At 42.5% G+C, this 12,697-nt stretch overlaps 1 protein-coding gene across 23 annotated transcripts in view; it reads left to right on the forward strand.

Annotated features, from left to right (window-relative positions):
• Nucleotides 1-12,697, forward strand: part of BEND7 (BEN domain containing 7) — an 85,931-nt gene that overhangs the window by 36,564 nt on the left and 36,670 nt on the right. For 20 of the 23 annotated variants that reach the window (XM_031652504.1, XM_031652485.1, XM_031652487.1 and 17 more), the window contains one exon: nt 11,777-12,002. In XM_031652504.1, coding sequence (XP_031508364.1) covers nt 11,777-12,002 — 226 coding nt within the window. Of the gene's footprint in view, nt 1-11,776; nt 12,013-12,697 lie in introns of those variants that run through there. The other 3 variants (XR_004177092.1, XM_031652506.1, XM_031652507.1) reach the window with 2 other exon arrangements.

The following is a 12,697-nucleotide window of genomic DNA, read 5'->3' on the forward strand; positions in this document are numbered from 1 at the left end:
TCCAAAAGGAGGAGGGTGATGGCGTAAATAATCTGCTCACTAATTTCTTTTGCATTTTTAATTTTGCAGTGGCAGTTTTCAATTTCCTTAGTGTAGAGACCTAAAAGAATATAATTAAATCCTTTGTAGATGGGCATAAATGAACAGAACCATACAGATAAGGTCACACCTTTCTGGAAACACAAACTTATAATAAAAAAGGAGCAATCGTGCTAATTCTATTTTATAGATGCAAGCCACACTGCTAATTAGGTGGCAGCGCCATGCCATTTACTCCGTGTAATGATAGGTTAACGCTCTGCAAAGGTTTTTCTATTTTAATATCATAGCCAGAATGTTGCTGCAGTCCAGAATGTTGGATGACATCTGAGATAACCATCTGACTTGCTATTTTACATTCATAGGACCATAAACGAATTTGTTTAATTCTGCACTATATTTGCAATTGCGTTTCTGTTTACAATGCCTTTCTCTGAGTATGTTTGTGTTGTGAACCTTAACTTCTTGGGAGAGTTCTTAAACAAGAATGGGGGATCTGTTACTATCAGACTGCACAGGATGAGAATCCTGCTGCGAACTCCCGCAGGCCTGTATAGGACTGGAGGTTGGCCGTTCCTTTTAAACTTTAAGTGGGAAACAAATTGCTTTTTTAAAAAGTGTTTAAACATTTTTGAAAGAAATTGTGGGAAGACAGTTTGCTAGGGTATATCCACATTGGGTTTTTAACAAAGGGAAGGGACAAAAGTAATCATCTTGTGATTTTTTTAGATTGGAAAGTTATTGGAACTTTTACCCAATTCTCAATGTTAAAGGTTGTTTTTTTTTTTTTTTTTTGAAATCTATAAACACTTGCTACAATTGTTAAGAAGTTCCTCTAGACTAAAAATTTAATTTTAAAACATAATTTATGATGATGACGTTCTATTCTGGACCAGTCAGCTCATGCAGTGATATCATATTGCTATTGCAACTAGGGCCCTGAGTCAAACCCCATATTCGGAAACAGAGGTAAATTATTCCTCAACACAAAGTACATTCAGTCCTTAAATTTTCTAAGCTATTTTTTGAGATAGAGTCTCACTCTGTCGCCCAGGCTGGAGTGTAGTGGCATGGTCTCCGCTCACTGCAACCTCTGCCTCTCGGGTTCAAGCAGTTCTCGTACCCCAGCCTCCTGAGTAGCTGGGATTGCAGGCACTTGCCATCACGCCCGGCTAATGAGAACTCAGTTAGCTGTTGATTGTCTTGGAAGAGTAACATGCTTCTAAAGAAAAGTGAGGGCCGGGCGCGGTGGCTCACGCCTGTAATCCCAGCACTTTGGGAGGCTGAGGCAGGCAGATCCCAAGGTCAGGAGATTGAGACCATCCTGGTTAACACGGTGAAACCCTGTCTCTACTAAAAATACAAAAATTAGCCAGGTGTGGCGACGTGCACCTGTAGTCCCAGCTACTCGGGAGACTGAGGCAGGAGAATGGCGTGAACCCGGGAGGCGGAGCTTGCAGTGAGCTGAGATTGTGCCACTGCACTCCAGCCTAGGTGACAGAATGAGACTCCGTCTCAAAAAAAAAAAAAAGTAAAAGAAAAGTGAGGCCAGGCACTGTGGCTTACGCTTGTAATCCCAGCACTTTGAGAGGCCAAGGTGGGCAGATCACCTGAGGTCAAGAGCTTGAGACCAGCCTGGCCAACATGGCGAAACCCATCTCTACTAAAAATACAAAAATTAGCCAGACGTGGTGGCACATGCCTGTGGTCCCAGCTACTGAGGAGGGTGAGGCATGAGAATCGCTTGAACCCAGGAGGCAGAGGTTGCAGTGAACTAAGATTACACCACTGCACTCCAGCCTAGGTGACACAGGGAGATTCTGTCTCAAAAAAAAACAAAAACAAAAGAACAAAATCAGGATTGGGCAGGTGGCCCAGTGTTGCTGGAGCAGCTGTCTGGCTGGCATTGGTAAAAGTAGGGTGGGGGGGAGAGAGGAAAAGTCCAGGTGAGGCCTTCAGCCTTTATCTGTGGGCAGGAGGGAGCCATTGCAAGTCTCCAGTAAAGGAAGAATTGTGCCTGTATCTTAGAACTATAGCTAGAACAGCATGCGGCTGACAGAGAGACAGAGAGAGAGAGAGCGGGAGGAAGACGCATGCAGCCCGCCAGGCAGGAGATCAGGAGGGCTGGACAGGAACAGTGAGCCTGGAGAGGAGGAGCAGGGAGAGCCGTTCAGGAGGGACGCGGGGACTGAGTGGGAAGTGAGCCCTGGATTCCCATCTGGGAAACTTGCTGAGTTACAGCTGCAGCTGGGACTTCAACTGAGATACGGAGAGCAAGAGCAGCGCAGGCTTTCAGCTCTGGATAGGAAGGAAAAGTGAATTTCATATCCTCAACACATTCACTAGACACCTCGAGCACAGGAGAAAGATTAGCACTAGAAACGCCAAAAAGTGACACTGGAAACCCATGCTTTATCGCTTTTGTAAAGATAAAGAACGTGCAGTGTATAGAGTTCCCTTTTTGCGTTGTGACTCGTAGTGTCACCCAAATGCCAATGTGTATACCCATGGCACAAACACAAATATAAGGGCCCACAAGGGGCTGTCAATCATGGCAGGTCAGCCACTGTCTTCAAACTGATAACAATAGTCCCTACTCAGATGCAGAAAAACACTAAGTTCTAATCAGAACCAACCGAAATGTCAAAACGGCAGAGTGTTGTGAGCATCAAATGAGATATAGTATAGGGGAAAATCCTGTAGCAATGCCTGGCACATAAAAGGCACTCAATAAATGTTATTTGTTTAATCTGCGAAGGAGGAAGCATCTGCATTTGTGTTAAGCACAGTATACAAAATAAACTTAGGAAACATTATGTCTAGGACTTAGCTTTAAGGAGAGCCCCCTCCTCAATTTCACTGCAGTTTACTTGTTTTTTCCTGTTCCTCCTCTCTGTACCCACCTACTCCCCTTCAGGCCTCTACTGTGATCTGAACGATCCTCCTGGATAGAACTTCCTATATTGTTTGTTAATTATTGACATGTCAATACATCCTTCCACCCCAGCTTCTCAAGAGCAGAAACTATGATTAAGAATAATAGTAATAGTAATAGTATTCATCATGCGCCATCTTTGAGGTATTCTTCTTATCCGCTTTCTATGGGCAGCTTGCACAAGTTCACACAGCCAAGAAAAGTGGAGTGTGTCCCCCAACCCAAGTCTGTCATCTGCCCTTGTCCGCTGTGCAGAGGACTTGTGTGTGCCCATTCTAGCCCGATGCCTGTGCGTGACGAAGACTAAGTCACTGTTGAGGGGATGATTATCATATGAAAGAACTGCAAGCTTCAGCTGTGGCTGTTGATTCTGTTTACTTGGAAATTTCTTGGGGAGAACTTCACGGGTCAGGGAGCAGGCTCTGAGGTCTCAGCTGTGTGACCCTGAGCAAGCGAACCTGACCCCTCCCCACTCCATTTCTCTCTGTAGAATGGGGATAGCAAGTGCTTCCCTCCTGGAACTGGCCCATTGGAGGAATTAGATGAAGTCATCCCCATGGAGCACTTAGAACAAGGCCTGGCTCGTTTTAAGCACTCAATAAATATTAGTTCTTTTTTTAACCTTAGCATTCTTACCTCAGTATCTTTATGGGAATAAATATTTTAAAATAAAACTTTGTCTATCAGTGAACAAATACGTGTGAACAAATAGTGTTCTTAGAAAGGGAATAGCCTGAAATACTTCTCTTTTGGGCAGGATTATTTGACCCTTTTAAAAGCAGCACATTAAATAAAATTCGAACCTCAATTACACAGAAGCAGAAGCAGAAACCCAAAACTAAATTTCAGATTTAAATACAGTATTTAGGCCAGGCTTGGTGGCTCATGCCTGTAATCCCAGCACTTTGGGGGGCCAAGGCGAGCGGATCAGGAGGTCAGGAGATTGAGACCATACGGGCCAACACGGTGAAACCCTGTCTCTACTAAAAATTTAAAAATTAGCTGGGCACAGTGGTGCGTGCCTGTAATCCCAGCTACTGGGGAAGCTGAGGCAGGAGAATCGCATGAACCCGGGAGTTGAAGATTGCAGTGAGCCAAGATCACGCCACTGCACTCCAGCCTGGCAACAGAGCGAGACTCCATCTCAAAAAAAAAAAAGAAAGAAACTACAGTATTTAATTCTTTCTTCATGAGTTCACAACCCAATACTCTACCAATATTGAAAGAAGACAGTTGTTAATTTCTTATGGTCACTGTTTTTCAAGATTGCATATATTGATTTGTGTTTTTCAGAGCAGATATACATGGCCTAAGTTTGTTTTGTTGTTGTTGCTTTTCGTTTCTTGTTTTTCAGCTTTGGTGAAACAATCAGACTAGTTTTTAACAATATTTTAAAATAATTTGTAATAATAGGAAATGTTTTCTATTTGTTGTAGTTACTATAAATAGTCTCCAATAATCCCAGATTATGCCAGTTTAAAAGTTTTCAGAAGATCAATTGTGGATATTCATCAGAATATATGTATTGGAAATCTGCTTTCTTTCTTTTTTTTATGGAGACGGAGTCTTGCTCTGTCATCCAGGCTGGAGTGCAGTGGCGTGATCTCGGCTCACTGCAACTTCCACCTCCTGGGTTCAGGCAATTCTCCTGCCTCAGCCTCCCGAGTAACTGGGACTACGGGTGCATGCCACCATGCCCAGATGATTTTTGTGTTTTAAGTAGAGACAGGGTTTCGCCAGGTTGGCCAGGCTGGTCTCGAACTCCTGGCCTCAAGTGATCCATCCACCTCACCCTCCCAAAGTGCTAGGATTACAGGCGTAAGCCACCGTGCCTGGCCTTGAAATCTGTTTTCTTAGCACCTTCTTGGCCCAGTAGATAAAGTGATTCACTGGGATCAAGTAAATAAAACCAAGCAAGTGATTTTTTAAATTTACTCATTGACACATTGAAATTGAGGCCGTGTATGCCTGGAGTGTAAGTTCCAGCGCAGGCTGCAGGAGTTCAGATCTTCACTTCACCATGTATTAGCTGGATAATCTTAAACAAGTTACTTTAATTCTCTGAGCCGTAGTTTTTGCATCTGCAAATTGGGGATAATAATAGTAGCCATTTCATAGGGTGAAAATCAAATTTGAAAAAAATCTGTGTGATATGTGTTAGCCTAGGGCCTGGAATATAGTAAGTACCAAATAAATGTTAATTATATCGCTGTTTTCCAGGCAATACTGAAGTATGTGAAACAGTCCCTGCCCTTGAAGGGGCACATGAAGAAAAATTCACAAACAGTAATTATAATAGCGTAGGACGTCAGCTGTGGCGCAGGCAGGCAGGTCACCTGGGAACCTGGATAGCCTCTCAGAGTGGACCTCTTGGAGGAGCCATTTCAGGGCCTTAGGAGAGAAGAAGCTAAATTGCAGTGGTTAGACTCTTACATATTGTACATTTTGGCTCAAATATCTTTAGCATAAATCAAGCCCTAGTCTTCAGAGTCATTAATTTATTACCCGAAGAAGGAAAAAGCTAAAAGCATCTCTAAAAGACCGGAATGTCTCATTATGCAAGTACATGGAGAAAATTTCAAGGGACCAAATTGTATTCTCTTCTAAAATTAAATGCTTAGTTCTACCAAAATATTGTCAACTAAAAATGTCTATAAAGAATTGGCTGTTGGATGACTTCTTGTCATTTTTATGCTATTCAACATTCACTATAGGCTATCATGTAAATTACACCTACTTTTGGATAGGACTTTTGGCTGAGCATTTTTTGCTTAATGGAAAGAGGGCAGCCACCTTCCACTATGAGCCTTGACGTAGGACATGCGCGTGCTTCCGCCCCATCTACACTGCGGCTCAGGCCTGCTACGTCCCCAGGCCACCTCTCTTCTGAGCTGCTCAACAGGAACAGCCATGCTGGTGAGCGACCAGTCCCACACACTCTTATGGCTACCCTCCTCATGGGCTATGTTCTTAGCATAGCATTTAATAAGTGACAGGCTGCGCATATTGGCTCCTGCCTGTAATCCCTTTGGGAGGCCAAGGCAGGAGGATTGCCTGAGGCCAAGAGTTTGAGACCAGCCTGGGCAGCAAAGCGAGACCCCCCTCTCTACAAAATACATAAATACATACATTTTAAAAATTTGCTGGGCATGGTAGCACATGCCTGTAATCTCAGCACTTCGGGAGACTGAGGAGGGAGGATCACTGGAGGCCAGGAATTGAAGACCAGCCTGGGCAACGTAGCGAGACTCTGTCTCTACAAAAAAAATTTTTATTTAAATTAACTGGCCACACACTTGTAGCCCAAGCTACTCAGGAGGTTGAGGTGAGAGGATCATTTCAACCCAGGAGTTGGAGGCTGCAGTGAGCTGTGATCCCCCTACTTGTATCCCACCTTGGGCACCAGGTTGAGATCCTGTCTCTAAAAAATAAAAATAAAATTTAAAAATAGAAAATAAATGGTAACAATGATTCTTGCTATGTCCACCTGGGGCAGACCTGAGTTACAGGAACATGTAGTTTTTTGTTTGTTTGTGTTTTGTTTTTTTTTTACTTTTTTTTTTTGTATTTATATAAATCATATGCCAAAAGCATGAATCCCAATTTTCCAGCTTTAATAAAATGGAGATGGAAAAAAATTTTTTTAAATTATTATTATAGTTTAAGTTCTAGGGTACATGTGCATAACGTGCAGGTTTGTTACATATGTATACTTGTGCCATGTTGGTGTGCTGCACCCATCAACTCGTCAGCACCCATGAACTTGTCATTTACATCAGGTATAACTCCCAATGCAATCCCTCCCCCCCCCATCCCAGGAACATGTAGTTTTTATCAGACAGAAGCATATCACATTTATGAGCAAAATTAAATCAATTATGGGGGAGGTTTGTGTTGTAAAATTTCTTTTCTTAAACTGAAGCACATTTTCCTCAAAATACATCTAATATACTGCAAAATAAACACAAGAACAAAAGATCATTGTATACGGTAGTGTGGACATAGACTAAATTCACATCCTTTAAGCACTCTTATGAATCCTGTTACAAGCTTTTCAGTCCCAAATCAGTTAGTCTTGTTCAGCAGGATCCTGCCTCTTCGTCTACAGTTTTCTTTCAGCTTTTGGTCCTGAGCTGGCCTGAGACTGACCAGCCAGCCCAGCCCCCCAAATCCCCACCAGCATATGACCTCGTCCAAACAGCCCTGTGCACGTGCCTGCAAAGGTGACCCTATGTAATACACAGAATCTGCACCCTATTAATCTGCCACTGAACATCTGGGGTTAATGCCCAGTATGATTATTTTTGCACTTCTTTTAACCAGTGACCACATGGAGCTTTTTATGTGTCTTACTGTAATTTACTTATTAATACCTTACTAATACCTTAGATAAAGTAGCCTATGTTAGAAATATTCCCTTGGTGGTTAACTAGCATGATCTCCTAAAAACTGTCTGTCTTTGTATTCTTTCGATTATACAGGGGAGTCCCGTGATGTGCTCATGGGGACTTGGGAGTGTAACGGGGCAGAGGGGTAAGGAGGGAGCATCTTCATTTACCTAGTTAGGAGATCCAGCCAAACTAGATCTCAACCCCAGCTACATCTAAGCAAAGGGAGACCACAGCTGAAATTCAAAGAAACAAATTCGTGAAAGTCCGCAGGCCTGGCTCTGGGACATTTTCAAGAGTGATGATGACTGTGTATGCAGTGTTTGCCTCCAGAACTTCACCCAGTGCGAGATGAAGAAAGAAAAGTCAGCATTTGATACGTTGTTGTCCTAAGTGGTCAAGGTACCTAAAATAGGCAGGACATAGATGAAAATCCACATTTATAGTGGGAATTCAGACTCCCAGCTCCTAAAATGATGACTGTGTCATAAATCCTGCCCCAACTTCAGATTGTTATTTTGAACTGTTCATTTAGATGTCATCATTTAAAAATTGTATTATTTCAGTAATCACTAAAATCTGTAAATTAACATATTCGCTTTCTATTTTGGCTTGAGTATCAAATTGTGACTGTGTCAAGAGAGGTCCAGTTTTCAAAAACGATATTCATTTGGAAGAGTGTTGGTTTCTGTCATAGCTATCAGTAAACAGAGAGATCTCATTTAAACCAGAGCCAGTAAACTAAGAGATTCAATGATACAATTAAAGAAAGAGCTTTATCCTGTTTTTAAATATATGTACAAAGATGTGGATCATTATATGATAGTAATCCACTGTGGTTATACTTATCAAATGGAGGAAATAAAAAGATTTCATAGTGGAAATGTGAGATTAGTGAACGTCATCTTTTCTTCGTGTTTCAGAAAACAAAGCTGCCCTCTTTTGTTCTTTTAAGGCGTTGTTGCCTTGCGGCACCTGGCACACGTAGATAGCATTGGTGCTTGTTCACTCCTGGCTCAGAAATCTGAATAGGAGACAGGCCGAGAAGAACAGGAAGGACAGAGCCCAGTCACCTGTGCCCCGGCTGCCGCTGCCACCACCGCCTCCACTAGTCAGACTACTTCCTCCTTTGCAACATGCTTGCAAGGGGGTGAGTTCATGTTCCTTGATCTGGAAAGAACAGTTCAAAATAACAGTATTTGGCAGTAGAAAGTGGAATGGGAAGCAGTGACAGCGTCTGCATTGGAAGTCTCTTAGCTCTGCAGAAACCTCCAGATGCTTAGTTGTTAGGAGTTGTGGCAGATACCAGAAACAGCAGCTGTACCTGTCTCCTGAATCCTACCTTCAAGGTCCTGTTAAAACACTGTCCTTTACCCTCCTGAGCCCCAAGAGCCCCCTTCCTGCCGCACCCCAGCAGCCAAGTCCTGCCTGATGCTGTCTCAGACAGCGCTTGCTCTGTTGTCTCTCATGTTTTACCACGTTCGACTTTATAGGATAGGTATTTGTGCATATGTCTCGCCTGCAGAGCGAACCTTCAGATTCCTACACATAGAGGGGGCTCAGTGAGTAGGTATTGAAACAGCTGGGTCAGTGTTATCCAGGTCACCCAACTCCTGAAGGTACCACATGAATGATTAGAAGACACGGGTGTGCTGAGCACATCGTGGCAAAGTTTCAAACCCACTTTCTTCATACAGGGATAAAAGATCTCTGAATCAACACCAGTCATTTTAAATGAATTCTTACATACTGTTTTGTTTATTCTGACAAATATCTATTGGGCACTCATTGGGTGCTTGACACTCCAGATACAAGAGTCCTCATCCCAGTGAAAAATGCAAACTCCCAGCTAAGCAAATGCTGCATGAAAAGTGCTGTAAACAGAGTTCTTAGAAAATAGTATGAGCGCGTGAAGAAGGGAGTGGCCAGTGCTGCCTGGTAGCCCATTCAGGTCAGTGTTTCTCAAACTGGGGTCCACGTTCACAGGATGAATGAATGTCTCAGAGGTCAGCGTTTTAAGTACCTGTTTAATGGTATCAGAATCAAACTGAGATTATATGAGTAACTACTGTCCTTCCCCTTCCTGTCTTGCCATTAAGAGCATCTGAACCACCCTAGACCCTCAAATCGCTGTGAGTAGCTGCTTCTGTAAGATAAACTTGGATTTTTTTTTTAAATGGCTTTCAAATGATACAGGAGCACTTAGCAAAAATCCAAGATGAGTTCATTTAGAACAAAAATTCTAAATGCAGCATAGGATATGCAAAATAAAACTCTGGTTATGAATAAAACTTCATCTTAGATTATGATGGTAAAATTCTCTCAATCCTAATATTGTCTGCACTGAATCATTCAACAAAGACTTATTGAGTGCCTGTTATGTACCACCTCTGTTCTGGGAACTAGGGACGTAGCCTCCAGCTCAGACCACCTCCTCTGGAGACCTGGAACCAGCAAGCAGCAAAATGCAGAAGTCGGGGGAAAGCCTGACAGCACAGCTCGTATAGTGATATTCACCACACATTCAGAGACCACACATGGAATGGCAAAGCGAAGCAGAGCCGTGGGATGATTTTCTGGATATTCCAGTTAGAGTTCTGTTTTGGCCGGGCGCAGTGGCTCAAGCCTGTAATCCCAGCACTTTGGGAGTCCGAGACGGGCGGATCACGAGGTCAGGAGATCGAGACCATCCTGGCTAACACGGTGAAACCCCGTCTCTACTAAAAATACAAAAAATCAGCCAGACATGGTGGCAGGTGACTGTAGTCCCAGCTACTCGGGAGGCTGAGGCAGGAGAATGGCGTGAACCCGGAAGGCGGAGTTTGCAGTGAGCTGAGATCCGGCCACTGCACTCCAGCCTGGGTGACAGAGCGAGACTCCGTCTCAAAAAAAAAAAAAAAAAAAAAAAAACTGTTTTGGAGGGACCAGGCCCAAACTCCTTCCTGTGTCATCCAAAGAATTTAAGCCACGCTCTGAGCCCTGTTTACCTTAACCATAGGTGGGGTGGCATGTTGAAAAGCGATAGGACAAAACCAAAAATAACCATTCTTACTATCCAGGAGAGAAATTAATCCCGAATCCTCACATTTCTGATGTGATTTAGAAACTGTAAAGCAGGGCCAGTTTTGTAAAGTGATAAATAGGAGATCTAAGAATCAGCTTCGATAGCATCTTAATTCAGTGAGGTTTTCGTCAGACTTTTTTCCTAGTAACAGTTTACCAGTTGCATTTCTTCATATTAAAGTTATTATTTTACAGCTACCATGTCATAACCAACAATAAACTAAATGACTTAGTAGTGCAGGTTATGACTAATGAACTTTAGTCTATTCCACAAGAAGTTACTGAGTGCCTGCTGTATGCCAGATCCTAGAGCTATAAAGTCTGAGCTTTGGGATCAGGAAGGGCTGCAAACTAATAAATAATTCTACTACAGTGTAAGAAATAGAATCATATGTCTGCTAAATGAACAGCAGGAACAGAGTTGTAGCCACCTCCATGGGCAGCAAGGAGTTAGGAGATCAGTTCATTTGGAAGGCTTTGCAAAGGAAAAGGTATGAACTGGGTTGAAAGATTCAAAGGCGAGTTGTCAACCTCATGGCATGCTGTTGGAGAAGGCGTTCTGAGCGCCAAGCGTGTGCAATAGCGTCCAAGGTGAAAGGCGCCTTGGATGTCTTCTGCTTCCTTATCCCAGTCAGGAAATCCCTGCCAGGGAAGCAGTGTGCTAGCATCTTGGTTTTCCAAGGGTGATCTGGGACATAGTGTCACATTTTCCTCCCAAAATTAGGGATGGCGAGTGGATTTAAACAGCCTGGGAAACCTGCTCATCATTTTTACTTATTTTATGTATTAGTTTACAAAAGTTTTCACTGGGGGAAAAAAATAGCTCCGCAGCTAAAAGCCACTGGCATAGTAGAAGGAATCAGGGGTCTTCTGGGGTATCCTCGTATTTGTGTCCTTAGGTGAAAGAAATTAAGTTATTTAGTGTATGAGAAAGTGATCTATAACCGTACTGCACTGAGCGCATTTGAATTATTTCTCAATCATTTTTTTATGATCTCTTTGGGCTTTAGTTCCTTTGTTTATAAAATGAGGCTATTTCATTCAGAAGTCTCAACTCCCTGTTAGCTCTAGAATGATAGGATTTTGTGGTTATCCAGCCTTCTCGTGGCTATTTTCTTTCCATTGCTTTTGACAAGGCTCAATATTGCAATTAGAGCATCTTGTTTTGTAAGTTATAACTAGTCCTTGGTTTTATAAATAGCAGATACTGGCACACAAAGAAAGCCAAGCGTGTTTTCATTTGTAGGAGATGTACATTTCAGTAGCTAGTGATGTTTTTTTGTTGCTCATGTACCCAAAGTCAAATGCTTCAAATCTTGCTTTTAATGAAATATTTATGTTCTTTTGGTAGCCAGAAGTACAACTTGCTGAAGGCTTTGATGTGTTTATGCCTAAATCTCAGCTGGACTCTATATTGTCAAACTACACTCGCTCAGGAAGCCTTCTGTTTAGAAAACTGGTGTGTGCGTTTTTTGATGACAAGACTTTGGCTAACTCCTTACCCAATGGGAAGAGGAAAAGAGGACTCAATGACAACCGGAAAGGACTAGACCAAAATATTGTGGGTGCAATAAAAGGTTGGTCTGCATCATTTCATTTTGTGGGTTCTTTGTTGAGCTTTGCCTTCATTCCATAACGATGCAGCTGAAACTGTAGTAAACTGACTAGTGGCCAATTTCATTTGCCATTGGCAATTTAGCCATTCACATGGCTTTCGGGGTTGAGCTCTGTAATTCACCACCCCAAATACCACTAGAATTCATTATTCAAGGTAATGTTAATTTGTTAAGATAATTAAGAGCCAGTTTGATCTGCTGCCGAACCAAAAATAAGTTTTTTCTTGACTTTTAAAATGCAGGTAATTTGTAATTTCTAACTAAGAGCTTCCTCAAAATATGACTTCAACTTCAATTTTTAGTTATGAGAATAAAGCTATGATGCTTTAAAAAAAAAAAAAAAAGATAAAGTAAAATGGTTCTCTCCAAAGTTTAGAGTTGTTTACCAGGTTGTTGCTTCTAAAGACATGTTAAATCTAAGTGACCTTACTGTGACATCAAACCCTGTGCATCCCCACATGTGCTTGACCTGCTCTTCTCCCTCTTGTTTTGTGCCATGGAGTCATGCCAGCTCCATGCAGAGACCACTGTGGGTCTCTCCCTTTTACCTCCTTTGAGCATGTGTCTGTATTCCACTGCACTATGGTGACCACGCACGTGGGAAGAAAAAGGGGCACGTGGGAGCGCCTCTGCCTTTATATGCAGTGCCACATCCT

The sequence above is a fragment of the Papio anubis genome, chromosome 11 (assembly GCF_008728515.1).
Source record: "Papio anubis isolate 15944 chromosome 11, Panubis1.0, whole genome shotgun sequence".
Taxonomy (NCBI): domain Eukaryota; kingdom Metazoa; phylum Chordata; class Mammalia; order Primates; family Cercopithecidae; genus Papio; species Papio anubis.